The sequence below is a fragment of the Staurois parvus genome, unplaced genomic scaffold (genome assembly GCF_062004578.1).
Source record: "Staurois parvus isolate SC_StPar_1 unplaced genomic scaffold, SC_StPar_1.0 ptg001028l, whole genome shotgun sequence".
In the NCBI taxonomy this organism is placed as follows: domain Eukaryota; kingdom Metazoa; phylum Chordata; class Amphibia; order Anura; family Ranidae; genus Staurois; species Staurois parvus.
In genome coordinates, this window is record NW_028318824.1 from 414,233 (window position 1) to 430,061 (window position 15,829).

Below are 15,829 nucleotides of genomic sequence, written 5' to 3' on the forward strand. Positions count from 1 at the left end.
GGAAGGAAGGAAGGGAGTGGAGAAAGGAAGGGTGGCTGGAAGGAACTAAGGGAGAGGTGGAAGGGAGGGGTGGGTGGAAGGAAGGAAGAAAGGAAGGGAGGGGTGGAAGGAAGGGGTGGGTGGGTGGGTGGAAGGAAGGATTGAAGGGAAGGGAGGGAAGGATGGAAGGAAGGGAAGGAAGGAAGGGGTGGAAGAAAGGAAGGGAGGGGTGTGTGGAAAGAAGAAAGGAAAGGTGGGTTGAAGGAAGGAAGGAAGGAAGGAAGGAAGGAAGGAAGGGAGATTAGAAGGGAGATTGGAAGGAATGAAGGGAGAGGTGGAAGGAAGAAAGGAAGGGAGAGGGGGAAGGAAGGGAGGGGTGGAAGGAAGGAAGTGGTGAAAGGAAAGGTGGCTGGAAGGAACAAAGGGAGAGGTGGAAAAGAGAGGTGGAAGGAAGAAAGGGAGGGGTGGAAGAAAGGTAGGAAGGAACGAACAAAAGAAGGGAAGGGTGGCTGGGAGGAACAAAGGGAGGGGTGGAAGGAAGGAAGGGGTGGGTGGAAGGAAGGGAGGAAGAAAGGGTGGGTGGAAGGAAGGAAGGTCGGTCGGACCCACATGCTCATTCAAAAGCATCAGATCGGTTGGCTGCTCTGTGTTCAATTTCCCGCCCACACATCCTCTAAAGCTGCATTGACTGCAGTGTGGGAGGGCACAGGGGGAGGCAGAGCAGATCCAGCTTCTCTCTCCTTCTCCTCCCTCCTTCTTCAATGAAGCAGCTGAAAGCCACAGGAGGGAGAGGAGGAGATGCGGCTTCCAGATGCTTAATTGAAAGCCATACAGGAGATCGCTGCTTGTCACCGCTGCACAGATCATACCTGATCATTACGTTTCTTTCCTACCCCTCCACCCCCCCTGCTGTATGCTCCTCAGTGCCCAGTCTCCTATTGGTGCAGTGGTTAGAAGGAGCGGCTGGGTACTAAGGAGCACACAGCAGGGGGGCCAGGAAAGAAATGGAACAATCAGGTATGATTTGTGCAGCGTGGACAAGCAGCGATCTCCTGTATGGCTTTCAATGAAGCAGCTGAAAGCTGTTCTCCTCCTCTCCCTCCCGCGGCTTTCAGCTGCTTCATTGAAGGAGGGAGGAGAAGGAGAGAGAGGCAGGATCTGCTCTGCCTCCCCCTGTGCAGCTTTCATTGAAAGCCATACAGGAGATCGCTGCTTGTCACTGCCCTCCCACACACCCCCAGTCCTGACGCTGCTCGCCCCCACCTTATTTCCACTCGCCCAATGCGAGCAGGCGAGTGGAAATTTTGAGGGCTGAACTAAGGTATAATGAAGGTTACTTAATCTGAGATTAATGCAAAACAAAGAGGAATATGCTTCATCCTGGTGTTAATGTATGCATGGTATGCCCTTTGAATCTACAATCTAACTAAACAATGTTAAACACTAAGAAATTAAAGGATAACATACCAGAGGACTTCAAAAAATCTCTTATATCTTCCTTCAGTGTTTCAAGTTTAATATCTGGGCTGAGCAGACATCTCTGCAAATAAAAGAAATGACAAACTGAGGAAACGTTTTCAAATGTGTTAACATACTTTAGGTATACATGCTTTGGAATATATGCTACAGAATGAGCATAGGAAATAGTAAAATTTTACTCGGATATGTACTCTATCATAACATATCCCAAACAACTAAAACACTTGTTAAAGTGAAACTGTAATGGCTTGGGGTCTTTTTTTACATTTTTTTTTACATCTTTGACCTGATGTTTTAGGTGTTTGTTTCTATAAGTTTCTATATTTTCCACAGCTTCCAATACCTCCTCTCTGCCGATGACACCCAAATCTATCTATCTATCTATCTATCTATTCATCACATCGCTCCTTTAGTCTCCTCTCGCATTACTTACTGACATAACAGCATGGATGTCAAAGCAATTCCTTAAACAAAATCTCTTTAAAACCGAGTGAAAATTAAAAAGTAACGAATTAAAAATGAAGAATTAAAATACTAAACGCTAAAACATAAATCCATAATGTAAATTACATCATCTATCTTACCAACCGCTCAGAGTCTGCCACCCCTCTCTGCCAATCTCTCCACTGGCTTCTGATTGCCTACTAACAACAACATACAAAGCCATCCATAGCTCTATCCCCAGCTACATCACCAATCTTGTCTCCAAATATCACTCAAACTATGCCCTCCACTCCTCCCAAGACCTCCTGCTCTCAAGCTCTCGTCTCATCCTCCCAGTCTTCAAGACTTCTTCATAGCCTCTCACTTCTATCTCCTACCCTGGCTGCCTTTAGGCGATCCCCGAAAACTCATCTCTCCAGGGAAACCTATCATGCCTCCCACTAACAACTAAACTTTTATCTCTTCCATCAGCTCATCCCCCACAGTTATAAAGTTTTGTACCACTTTCCTCATCCTATTAGATTGCAAGCTCTTATGAGAAGGGCCCTGTGATGATCGCGGCATCAGACCCCAGCCCTTCTCACCAAACTCGTGACCGAAGGACTAGCCAATCTAAAACCGCGCTGTCACGTGCGTAACAATGCCACGCCCAGCTGCACCCTGCACAAAGATTTTCCAGTTAATGGACCACAATCGATGTACCTGCAGCCTGAGAGCGATTGTTACTGGGTCAGGTTAATTAAGCAATTAACCCTTCATACTGCCACCACCTAGTTTTTTGTACAGAGAAAGAGGAAACTCGGCAATATCAGCAATAACACTATGATGTTTGCATAAGTGTCTGTATACCACTGTCACCGCAGGCAGAGATATACTGAAGTTTAAAACACACAGTAGCACTCTTCAGAGGCAGGGGTTCTTAGTTTGCATTAAAGAGCTTTAGAAACAGTTCAACACTTTCAGAAAGTAAGATTTATTACGAAAAGGTCAAAAGGGTGCAATAAAAATATTTACAGAAAAAGATGTAGCCAATATATATATATAAATATACAGAGAGCAATAGCACAGCAAAGAGATAACAGAAAAAAGTTTAGAGGGATAAAGTACTTGCCGTCAGCCTTGGTTTAAGCAGATCAGGTTTCCTGAGCCAAAAGGATGCCTTATCTCCCAAAGTTAGTTCCGATGTTAAAAGGGAGAATCTTCAACTTAGCTCAACTCAGCTTAGCTCAGCTTTTTCTAGGAATTCAGCAGGGTGTCTGCTTAAAGCAGAGAACCAATTGCCTCATTTGGGGAGGGATGTTGGGGCGGAGACCCAAGCTAGAACCAAAAACCCTCGCAGTTGATGTCATGGTTCCTAACCTATTCTCGGTGCATTTAGCAGCCTTGTCACTAGTAGATTAATACGCAGAATCACCAGCTGAACGTCTAGGTATGAAATATGACATACCTGCTGGGATGGTTAAGAAGATATAATTTTCTGCTCTCCTGATGATACCAGCTAGGGGATGTAATATATCAGACGACTTGTATTAACGAGACCGATCTGAATATATGCCTGGTTTTTATGTACGTCTGTCATAGTCCAAGATATGTAATCATGGGGGAAAAGTGGATTTTTAAATGTAAGTCTGGTTTACGACTACCTGGAATGTCTTTGAAACTCAGTGAGGGCTTGGTTTATGGCTTTACGATCCCTTTTCCAAGCAGAGTCTCGCAGACATATGGGCACCAGGTAATTGGGGTTTATAGCCATGACGCACTCTCAATGAGTTTGCTGCCTGTGATCTCTGTCATCATCCAGACCACATGTCACTCAACAGAGAGGGAGGGGGGATATCGGAGGAATCTGATTTGGGAGAGAGAGATACAAGATGGAGGGGTTTGGAGCAAAATGGATGACTGCGTCCATCTCTGTGTGCACAATTGATACAGGCCCTTTTAACTCTCTTGTATTTTAATTGTATTGTAATGTTGTTATTATTATACAGGATTTATATAGTGCCAACAGTTTGCTCAGCACTTTACACTATAAAGGGAGACAATACAGCAACAATACAGTTCAATGCAAGAGGGATGGGAGGGCCCTGCTCCTTGGAATTTACAATCTAAGAGGAAGAGACTGGTGGTACAAAAGGTAATAACTGTGGGGGATGGACTGGTAGGAAGAGTAGAAGATTCCATTATTAGCTGAAGGCAGGATAGGCTTCCCTGAAGAGATAGGTTTTCAGAGATCGCCTAAAAGTGGGCAGAGTAGGCAATAGTCTGATAGGTTGTGGTAGAGAGTTCCAGAGGATAGGGGAGGTTCTGGAGAAATCCTGGAGAGCAGCATAGGTGGAGGAGATAAGGGAGCTAGAGAGCAGGAAGTCGTGGGAGGAGCAGAGAGGACGGCTTTGGTGATATTTGGAGACAAGATTGGTGATGTAATTTGGGGCAGAGTTATAAATGGTTTTATATGTTATTGTTAATGTTTTGAATTTTATTTGTTGGGCAATGGGAAGCCAGTGGAGGGATTGGCAGAGAGGGATGGCAGATATGGAATGGTTGGTAAGGTGGATGAGTCTGGCAGCAGCATTCAGGATCGACTGAAGAGGGGATAGCCTGCGATTAGGATGGCCAATGAGGAGGGAGTTACAATATTCAAGGTGAGAGATAACCAGGGAGTGAATAAGTTGTTTACTATTTTCAGAGGTTAAGAATGAGCGTATCTTGAGGAAATTGTGGAGGTGAAGTCTACAAGATTTGGAAAGTGATTGGATTTGGGGTTGAAAGGACAGATGGGAGTCTAGGATTACACCTAGTACCCTGGCATGAGGGGAGAGACTGATGGTTATATTATTGATCTTGATGGAGAAGTCAGAGGGGGCACGGGCTGGAGGGAATAGTATGAACTCCGTTTTAGAAAGATTGAGTTTGAGGAAGTGGAGTGACATCCATGCCAATATGTCACTTAGTAGGTTAGTAATGTGAGAGGAGACAGAAGGGGTGAGGTGAGGAGTAGAAAGATAAATTTGTGTGTCATCAGCATAGAGATAGTACTTAAAGCCATGGGAGTTTATCAAGTGACCAAGGGAGGAGATGTAGATGGAAAAGAGAAGGAGTCCAAGGACAGAACCTTGAGGGACCCCTACAGGAAGAAGTGGAGAGGAGGAGACAAAGTTATAGGTAACACTGAAGGAGCGCTGCGATAGGTAGGAGCAGAACAAGGAGAGAGCAGAGTCTCGGTGGCCAAGAGAGTGGAGTTTTTTGAGGAGGAAGAAATGGTCAACGGTATCAAAAGCCGCAGAGAGGTTAAGTAGTAAGAGTACAGAGTAGTGGCCATTGGATTTAGCGGTTAGTAAATCATTAGTGAGTTTTAGTAGGGCAGATTCAGTGGAGTGTAGTAAGCAAAAGCTAGACTGTAAAGGGTCAAGAAGGTTGTTGTCAGGAGGTAGGCGGTCAGGCGATTGTAGACTAAGCGTTCTAAGAGTTTAGAGGTAAACGGGAGCAGGAAGATGGGTTTTAAGTTGCCCTGGTTGGTAGGATCCAGTGAGGGTTTTTAAAGTATGGGAGTGATGAGTGCATGATTTAGAGGGGTGGGGAAAGCACCATTAGAGAGGGAGAGATTGAAGATGTGAATGAGGGAGCGTAGGATAGAAGAAGAGGGTGACCGTAGTAGTTGTGAGGGGACAGAATCCAGGGGGCAGATGGTGAGACGGGCTTCTGAGAAAACTTTAGTGACCTCTTCAGTAGTAGCAAGGTCAAAAGAGGAAAGCGTTGAGGGAGGTTTAGTATAAGGTACGCTAAGTGGGATAGATGTCTGTGCAGTGGAATTGCCCCTATGAATTGCATCGTAACTGTAGTCTCTCCCTTTAGATTGTAAAGTGCTGCACAAACTGTTGACTCTATCCTATATAATAACAATAATAAGTATTGTAATTGGGACAAGCTGAACTGGTAGAGGCAGTGGTAAATGATACATGAGAAAGGGACAACCAGGAACAGTCCAGGAAGGTTTGTCCTTCAGTTTCATTTAGGAAGGCAGTATACAAACACAGTTTCATGAAGAAGGGCTTTGTACAGTAAGTCTATAACATAAAAGGAAAATATGTGTTCTTTCCAACAGGAAGGACATGGACCTATGGTTGGTGGCTTTATTCAACCCAAAACTCTACAAATCCTCCAGGCTCCAGAAATTATTAAGATCTGAGAAAACAGACACAAATCCTGGAGTTCCCCACCATGTGTTGATGAGAAACCTAGGTGACACATATGCATGTTTGTTTTCCAAACAAATCTTTATTAGGTGCCAAAGTATTCCAGAAGTAATATGGGTTCACTAAATAGAAAGCATGGCAGTAGCAACCTGCTTCTAGACTGATTTTGTGGCTGAAATTTCAGACTAAGCGGTCAGATAGCAGTGAGTTAGTCTACTGGTGAATCATTCCGTACTGTGGGTAAAATGAAGATTAAGCAATAAATCCTGTAAATAATAGGATTTTTACAACAGATTGATACACAGCCTCTGGAAAACATGTAAAAAGGAGATTAAAGCTCCACCTGCTGGATAAAGAAAACACAAGCATGTTGCATGTCCAAGAGCCACAAGTAGTTACATATTATCTTTTCTGATAATCTACTGACACATGCAGTTCTAGATTTGTAAAGCCATAGCCTTCCTTCACATGGGTGTGTACCTGCATACACTGGATTCCAGCTGTAAGAATCAGTGGGATCAGAATCTGAGGAATCCCTCCTACACATTTTTTGGTCATGTAAGGGTATCCGAGACTTCTGGGCTCAAGTCAAAAGCTGGATACTCAAATATTCACAATACAAGACGGCATTTCTGCTACATTTGCCCCCTATGTCCTTGAAGGGTTAAAAGTATTAAATGCAAAAGTGTGCATTCTATGGCATAGTATCATCCTATCGTTTGTCAAAATTAATGAGCGGAAACTGATGGAAGGAGTTATAGCATCAGCATGGGCTGACTGACCATTTGGAAACCCGGGCACTGCCCGAGGGCCCGGGGTCAGTAGGGGGCCCCATAAGATGCCCCCAGTACCTTTTCCATAGGTTTTTTGAGTTTGGGCAAGGACACAGGGGCCCCATGATCCCCTATTGCCTGGTGGCCCCTTGAGTTGTCAGTCTGCCCCTGAGCATCAGTGAACAGAAGGGAAGAACGCTTCCACACTACTTGGTTCTAATGGACTGAATTCACCTGGAGTACACAGCCATCATGGGATCCCAAGAATAATTCTTCACTCAGCCAACTCACGAATGTATAACATTCCCATGAGATTTAGGAGACCTATTTGACAGGGCCCAGCCAACCGCACCCCTGGTCGCACACATCCCTACTCCCACTCCCCTAATCCTAATTAACTGTCCCGTTGAGTGTTTGAGTGAGAGATCTAATCAAATACAATGAAGTATACAGAAGATTAGTGTTGTTTTACTGCAGGCTTTAAATGAGACTGTATTCCAGCACAAAATGATGGCAATACAAATGGAAACTAAAAAAAAAAGCTGTGTTGTCATTACATTATCAAATCTATATGTTAAATCAGGGGTCTCCGAACTGCAGCCCAAGGGCTGGATGTGGCCCTTTGCTAGCCTTTAACCGGCCCTTGGGGCACTATTCCTAACACTAACACCAAATGTGGGGAATAATTCCCCCAACAGGCACCAGCAATGGGACACTATTCTTCCCACTAATATCAATGATTGGGCCCTATTCCATCCACTAACATCAATGATGGGCCAATATTCTAGTGATAGCAATGATGGGGCACTACTCCTCTTTCTTCTGACCACAGGCACTATGCAACTGAACACCACACCTGACACCTTGTTTACTCTTACTGATGTTGGCCCTGAGACTTTATCTTCCCCCCCCCTGGCCACAATCCGGCCCCCCTAAAGTCTGAAGGATCATAAACTGGCCCTTTGTTTGGAAAGTTTGGAGACCCCTGTGCTAAATAAACCAGCAGTTACAGATTCTTCTTAAATTGCTGATATGGTAAAAGAACATACATTTTATGCAGGTATTACATTTTATGTTTTAAAGAAAAATGCCTTTGTAAAAAGTTTGCAGGTTACTACAACGTATAAGCCTATGCACACCTCACATTTAAAAATGCATACTTTTTTAAAGCTGAACTCATGAGATGGTTAAAAAAAATTACATTTGCAGAGGAAACATTGCAAGGGTTAAATACTTGTTTAGTCTAGGGCAGGGGTAGGCAACCTCCAGCAGTAATGCAAGAGGTGGCACGTGACAGCATCAAGGATGGCACCCAAAGGACAGCAACCAAAAAAAAAGAACCTAAGAAAAAAAGAAAACACAAAAAACACACACACACAAACAGGAATTGGCGCTGTCTGGGGTGTGAAAGTGCAGAAACTGAAGCTGATCTGAGGCCTAAGGAAACATGAGTTGGGCTTTATCAGGGGTGCAAAAGTGCAGGTATTTGGGTGATCTTAGGTGGGAAACTGCAGGAATTGGGACTAATCTGAGGCCTGAAGGAAAAGGAATTGGGGCTGATCTGGGTTGTAAAAATGCAGGATCTGTGGTGTGAAGGTGCAGATATTGGGACTGACCTGAGGTGTGAAGGTGCAGATATTGGGACTGACCTGAGGTGTGAAGGTGCAGAAATTGGGTCTGACCTGAGGTGTGAAGGTGCAGAAATTGGGTCTGATCCGAGGTGTGAAGGTGCATAAATTGGGACTGACCTGAGGTGTGAAGGTGCAGAAATTGGGACTGACCTGAGGTGTGAAGGTGCAGAAATTGGGACTGGCCTGTAGTGTGAAGGTGCAGAAATTGGGACTGACCTGTAGTGTGAAGGTGCAGAAATTGGGGTGATCTGAAGCTTGGAGGTACAAGAATTTGGGATGATCTGAGGCCTGGAGGTACAGGAATTAGGATGATCTGAGATGTGAAGGTGCAGAAATTGTGATCAGAGTTCTGGATGTACAGAACTTCAGAACTGGGGCTGATCTGAGGCTGGGTGTGAAGGTGCAGGTATTGGAGCTGATCTGAGGCCTGAAGATCCAGGTATTGGAGCTGATCTGAGGCCTGAAGATCCAGGTATTGGAGCTGATCTGAGGCCTGAAGATCCAGGTATTGGAGCTGATCTGAGGCCTGAAGATCCAGGTATTGGAGCTGATCTGAGGCCTGAAGATCCAGGTATTGGAGCTGATCTGAGGCCTGAAGATCCAGGTATTGGAGCTGATCTGAGGCCTGAAGATCCAGGTATTGGAGCTGATCTGAGGCCTGAAGATCCAGGTATTGGAGCTGATCTGAGGCCTGAAGATCCAGGTATTGGAGCTGATCTGAGGCCTGAAGATCCAGGAATTGGAGCTGATCTGAGGTCTGGAGGTGCAGGAATTGGGGTGATCTGAGGTGTGAAGGTGCAGGAATTAGGGTGATGGGAGGTGTGAAGGTGCAGGAATTGGGGTGATCTGAGGTGTGAAGGTGGAGGAATTGGAGCTGATCAGAAGTGTAGAGGTGAAGGAATTGGGGCTGATCTGAGGCCTGAGGAAATAGGAATTGGGGCTGTCTGGTGTGTGAAAGTGCAGAAACTGGAGCTGATCTGAGGTCTGAAGAAACATGAATTGGGCCTTATCTGGGGTGCAAAAGTGCAGGATTTGGGGTGAATGGAGGTGTGAAGGTGGAGGAATTGAAGCTAATCTGAAGTGTAGAGGTACAAGAATTGATGTGATCTGAGGTGTAAAGGTGTAGGACTGAGGGCTGATTTAGGGTCTGAAGGTGCAGAGGTTGAGTTTGATTTGAGAGAATTTTATTGGGTTGACCACTATCACCTCACACTTCATTTCAAACTATATATTTTGCAGAAGTCTCAGTTGACATATTCATTTCAACCTTACCATATTTGCCACATAACACATGTGTTCTGGAAAAGGGGTTTGATTGAGTGTGTAAAGTTGACATTTTTTATATAACTGGCACTCTAAATTTCTTCCAAAACAATTTTCGTCACACCATGCTCAAAAGGTTGCCTACCCCTGGTCTAGGATAGAGGAAGAAGTAATACCTTTCTCTACCCTTTTAAGTGACAGGCCTCCGCCTTCCCTGCATACAATGCAGAACTGCCTGTCCTGCATTGTAATTAATGCTGCTGGAAAGCCTGTGTCCAGTGGAGCGATAAGGGCAATGGATTCAGGGGACCAGTCTTACAGTTAGAAGGAAGCCTGTGGAAAAGAGGATTAAGGTAATTATTTCTTCAGCTTCCTTTTACCCTTCCCCAGTGGTCTTAAAATTGCAGCCTGCAAACCAGATGCAGCCCTTTGCTTACTTTTATCTGGACCTTGGGGCATTATTCCTCCCACTGATATGAAGCACTATTGCTCTTATTGACACCAACAATGAGAGACTATTCCTTCCACTGACACCAACGGTGTGGCATAATTTCTCCCACTGACACCAACGATGAGGAACAATTCCTTCCACTGACACTGACGATGGGGGACTGTGCTTTCCACTAACACCAAAGATGAAGCACTATTCACCAATGATGGGGCACTATTCCTTGCAATGACATCAATGATGAGTCCCTATTCCTCCCACTGACACCAGCGATAAGGCACTATTCCTCCTCCTCTGATAATTTTTTTTTACTCTCACTGACCACCAAGCCTGAAGCATTGATTATTCACGATGACGCAGGAGCATTTTCTACTCCCAATGGCCACAGTTCGGCCACCCTAAAGTCTGAAGGACAGTAAACTGGCTCTTGTTTAGAAAGTTTGGAGTTTTCTACCCTAAACTAAACAAACATTCTACCTGTGAAGGGGGGGGGGGGGGCACTGCAAAGGTAATTTTTACTGCTGCTTGAAGTTGAGCTTTAAAATATAACTAAAGACAAAACTTTTTTTAGTTTTGGATGGAGTGCAGAGGTATTAGAATTTCTTGTCAATTTGTATTGATGTCTGTGCGCCCGTTAAGGAGATTTACCCTCGATATCTGACCTGTTTACCACTATCATTGAAAGTTAAAGAAAATCCCACATTTTGGGTTGTCCACAGAAAAGTAATAGAGCGGGAACCTTCCATTGGGGACACTAGTTCTGATGACCTGGGAATTCCCTTAATTTGCAGGGATTCTACTTTAATATGTGCTTTGGTAAGCATCAAGCCACAGTCGAAAAACTGACAGAGCCTAAAATAGGTACTCTGCTCAGAATACCTGCTCAGAATACCAGAAGTGCTCGATAAAAATCACAGGTTGTCAATTACATATCCAGTGAAACGATGAACATAAATACAATATGGGATGGACCGCCTGTCACCCAGATTGGGTGATTCCATCAGAGAACTGCTTCCTCTCCGCTGGGACACAGGAGTAAGGTATTATAGCTGGGCATCGCACCCAAGACTAGGCGAGACTAGTTTAGGTGCAAAGACTAGAACTCTTTATTGAACAGAAATACGGGTTTTTATACACTTCAGAAATAGGGACAGTCCCCACATGAACATTAAAAACAAATATTACATATTGGGATAAACATCCCACACTGATTTGTTAACAAGGTCAAGTTGACACCAGACTAATCCCATCATGTAGGAACCTTCAGGACGACCAAACAATAGGTGACCCAATTAACTCCATTAACAATGGGACAAATACACAACAGTATACACATCACACCCAGCAACTCAAAAAAGCATAGATGTGAACGTGTCCCATAGAAAACCATGTTAAATGGACTGTAGTGCATTTCTGCAAAAAGCACTAAAAATGCACTGGTGTGAACCAGGCAGTACAGAAATGAGATCATGCATTTATATAGAAAAGATCTGCTTACATAAGTGTGGTGAACCATGGAGTGCCCACAAATAGCCTTGGGGATGAACATAGGGGCACTAAGCACAAAGCCCCACCAAATAAAATATGTGGCAGGCAGCATAGGGACACAGAGGTCTGAAATAGCAGAATACAGCTACTACAGTAAATGCATGCAAAGACATCCATTTGGGTTACCTCGTAATATATGTATCAACACGCAATTTTACCTCACATTTTTGTCTTTTCTGATTTAGCTCTGGTTCACACTGATGTGGTGCGGAATTTACTGTGTTTTCTGTGCGAATTCCACACCGCATCAGAATCACACCCCATTCATGCAATGGCTGCGGGTGTGTATGTTAACAATACCTTGAAAGCACTCTGCAAAATGCGGTGCGATGTGGAGAATCAGATCGCATAGGTGTGAATACCCATGGGAATCCGATTCTAGTGTGGACCCAAAAAAGGGTCCTACACCTTTTTGGTGCGGATGCGGTGCGATTACAGCCATACAACATGTATGGCTCCAATCACACCGCACACAAATCGCATGTGGTTTGCACAGGAATACAGTGCGGTTTCTGTGCGAATCACATGCGTTATACCGCACCGCATACATACACCCTGTTCCAAATTATTATGCAAATTCTATTTAAGTGTCACAAAGATGAAATATTTTGTTTTTCAGTTTAACTCATGGATGGCATTGCGTGTCAGGGCTCTTTTGATCACTGAAAACAATCTCGGACACCTGTGATAATTAGATTGGCCGGTGAGCCCAATTTACGAGATACTTGTACAAATATCGTCTTCATGGAAGAGTCATCAGAAGAAAACCTCTTCTACGTCCTCACCACAAAAATCATCGTTTGAACTTTGCAAATGAACATATAGACAAGCCTGATGCATTTTGGAAACAAGTTCTGTGGACCGATGAGGTTAAAATTGAACTTTTTGGCCGGAATGAGCAAAGGTACGTTTGGAGAAGAAGGGGCACAGAATTTAATGAAAAGAACCTCTGTCCAACTGTTAAGTATGGGGTTGGATCAATCATGCTTTGGGGTTGTGTTGCAGCCAGTGGCACAGGGAACATCTCACGAGGAGAAGGAAAAATGGATTCAATAAAATTTCAGCAAATTTTGGATGGTAACTTGATGCCATCTGTGAAAAAGCTGAAGTTAAAGAGAGGATGGCTTCTACAAATGGATAATGATCCTAAACACACCTCGAAATCCACTGAAGGTTTTTCCATGGCCTTCACAATCTCCTGACCTCAACATAATTGAAAATCTATGGATAGACCTTAAAAGAGCAGTGCATGACAGACAGCCCAGAAATCTCAAAGAACTGGAAGACTTTTGTAAGGAAGAATGGGCAAAGATACCTCAAACAAGAATTGAAAGACTCTTGGCTGGCTACAAAAAGCGTTTACAAGCTGTGATACTTGCCAAAGGGGGCAGTACAAGATATTAACTCTGCAGGGTGCCCAAACTTTTGCAGACGCCATTTTTTTGTTTTCTGTTATTTTGAAAGTGTAAATGATGGAAATAAAATCTAACTTTTGTTGACATATTATAAGAATGTCCAATCTGTAATTTGATGCCTTTTGGAGATTCTTCCATCTTTCCTTGGCTTCTTTATGCACATTAATACAAATTTTTAGCTGGGGTGCCCAAACTTTCGATCCCCACTGTGTGTATATATATATATATATATATATATATATATATATATATATATATATATATATATATATATATATATATGATGAAAATATTTTGACTTGTGAAGCTGCTATCAAATAAGGGGTCCTATGTTAACCTCGTTGGCGGTATGATTCTTTCCGATTTTTTTTGCTGAAAGCGGTACCATTTTTTGCATGGAAATATGTAGTTTTTTATTGTAAGCTGTAATTTTTAGGAGTAACTTACTGAAATCTGTACGAACAAGAGTCTATTAAACATTCCGGATATGATAAAATTTGAAACACGAAATCATAAATTATAATTTAATAAATAATCATAAAAAATAATAATATAATAATAATACATTTAATTCAATAATATAATCAAACGAAAACACTGAAATTTGAAATACAGAGGCAAATTCGCACATCGCTGAGCAAAGTCGCAAAATCGTTTTCAGTGTCTGATGACGAATTTCCCCACGAATCATTATCACTCAATTCTGCAAGTGGTTCTGATTTACTATCGCTGTTCTAAAACCGCTTTTGACGTAAAGGGACGCTTTTTGGACACCATGGACTTTTCTAAGTTTCCAGGCAGAAAGAACATTCAAAATGCAGGCAGGGCGCAGGACAAAGCAGTAGGGACCAAATATATGTGAAATGCATTGAAACAGCAATGACAGCAAAAATGACATTTTTAAAAAATTTAAAATTTCCCGCCGGTTCCGACGCCCGTACGTCCCGACGTCACAGGGACCGGAAAACAGAAGCCGGATGCCGGCATCGGCCGCAGGAGATGGCCGGGGACGCTGCAGGGGACACATCGCGGGAGCGAAGGTCAAGGTAAGTGCTGCAGGGACCCCCAGAGCAGCGCCGCATGGTAAGCCCGAGTGTAGCTCGGGGTTACCGCTCTTGGTATAGAAATTTTACCCCGAGCTACACTCGGGAATACCGCTAAGGAGGTTAAAATGTAACGTGACCTGTTAAAATGTTTAAAAAGTTAAAATGTTGTTAAAAGTTTGATTGAAATAGCTTTTGATTTCAGTAAATATGCTGCAAACACAACAAATGACAATTTTCAGTTCTTTACAACCTATAAAGTGTTTTGAAACTTACTGTGCGTAATAATTTGGAACAGTGCATTGGAAGTGTTTTATGTTTAGAAAAAATACTGTTATCATTAGGAGGTTTGTTCAATAAAATTTGAATTGTACTCTTTAACAGTTGATAACATGAGAATTATGCTGACTGTTATTTACATCAATTATTTAGGTAAATGAGAAAACTATCATTTGCATAATAATTTGGAACAGGGTGTATATGCGAACCCAGGCAAAAAAAGTGTATGAAGGTGCACAAGTGTTAAAAATGCACGTGAACTCTTCTTGGTATACCCCTGGACCCTTGGGCTCAGGGAACACATGTAGACCGACGACCTCATCCGTGTGGTCGCCCATTAGAAAATTTAAAGTAAAAATAATTGTTACGCACCATTTCGCTCATGTCTACTTAACTCATTTCTTTTTGCATTTCCCCTGTGTGTGGGATCTACTGTACGTTATATCTTTGATGCAACAATAAAAAATTATTGTACCAAAAAAAAAAAAAATGCACAACTCAGGTCATCAAGTAAATTTAAAATGCAAAGGTGTAAATATGGCTCAAGATGGGTTTAGCAATAAATCAAGTAAGTCGCATCGTTCAAATGAGGTTTTAAATAATCAAAAACATCCCAGAGTATATAAACAGTAGGCAGAAAGAGACAAATGAATAAGAAAGCAAAATAAAAGTTGCTCTCAGTACTGGACAAGTAGGGTCCTGAAATGCGTTTTCACAGCGCTGTGCCACATAGGCCTCCCATGGCCACAAACTACACACTGCTTCATCCTTCACTGCCAGCAAGTGCAAAAGGCCCAGGAAATGCTGAATCATTAAACAAACAGTGTAATGAAATGGAAATTGGCTAACTATGCTGTTACCGATTAAAAGAAGAAATGACTGAGATATTATGAGTAGGGCGATTAATAGCTATTTTTAGGATGGTTTTATACACGCCAGGGGAAAGAAACAAAAAGCTTGATTTGCTGTCTGGAATCCATTCAAAAGAAAACATGTTCATGAAGTGAAAGCAAATACAACCAAATCCAAGAGACTCACAGCAACCAGTATACGTACTATGTTCTATATGAATTAAAGGGGAACTTCACCCTAAGGGGACTTTCACACAGATCCACCACAAAAACATTTTTTCTTGAGCTTTTTAGGTGCTTTTTTTTTTTTAATGCAAAAGCATTTAAAAAACTCCTCAGTGTGAAAGCAGCCTAAAAGGGAACTTCTGCTTTAACACCTCCTTCCCCTCTCCACTCCAACTTCTTGAGGTTTGTTTTTTTGAGGGGGGGGGGGTGGCAGGTACTTATTTTTAGAAGGTACTCGCTCCCACTTCTGCTCCGACC

General features: G+C 43.0%; 1 protein-coding gene across 3 annotated transcripts in view; it reads right to left on the reverse strand.

The window, feature by feature from the left end:
- The window catches only part of TBC1D19 (TBC1 domain family member 19), a 222,241-nt gene that overhangs the window by 188,938 nt on the left and 17,474 nt on the right, over positions 1–15,829 (reverse strand). For all 3 annotated transcript variants that reach the window (XM_089657792.1, XM_089657793.1, XM_089657791.1), the window contains exon 2: positions 1,447–1,519. In XM_089657792.1, coding sequence (XP_089513918.1) covers positions 1,447–1,519 — 73 coding nt within the window. The remainder of the gene's footprint in view (positions 1–1,446; positions 1,520–15,829) is intronic.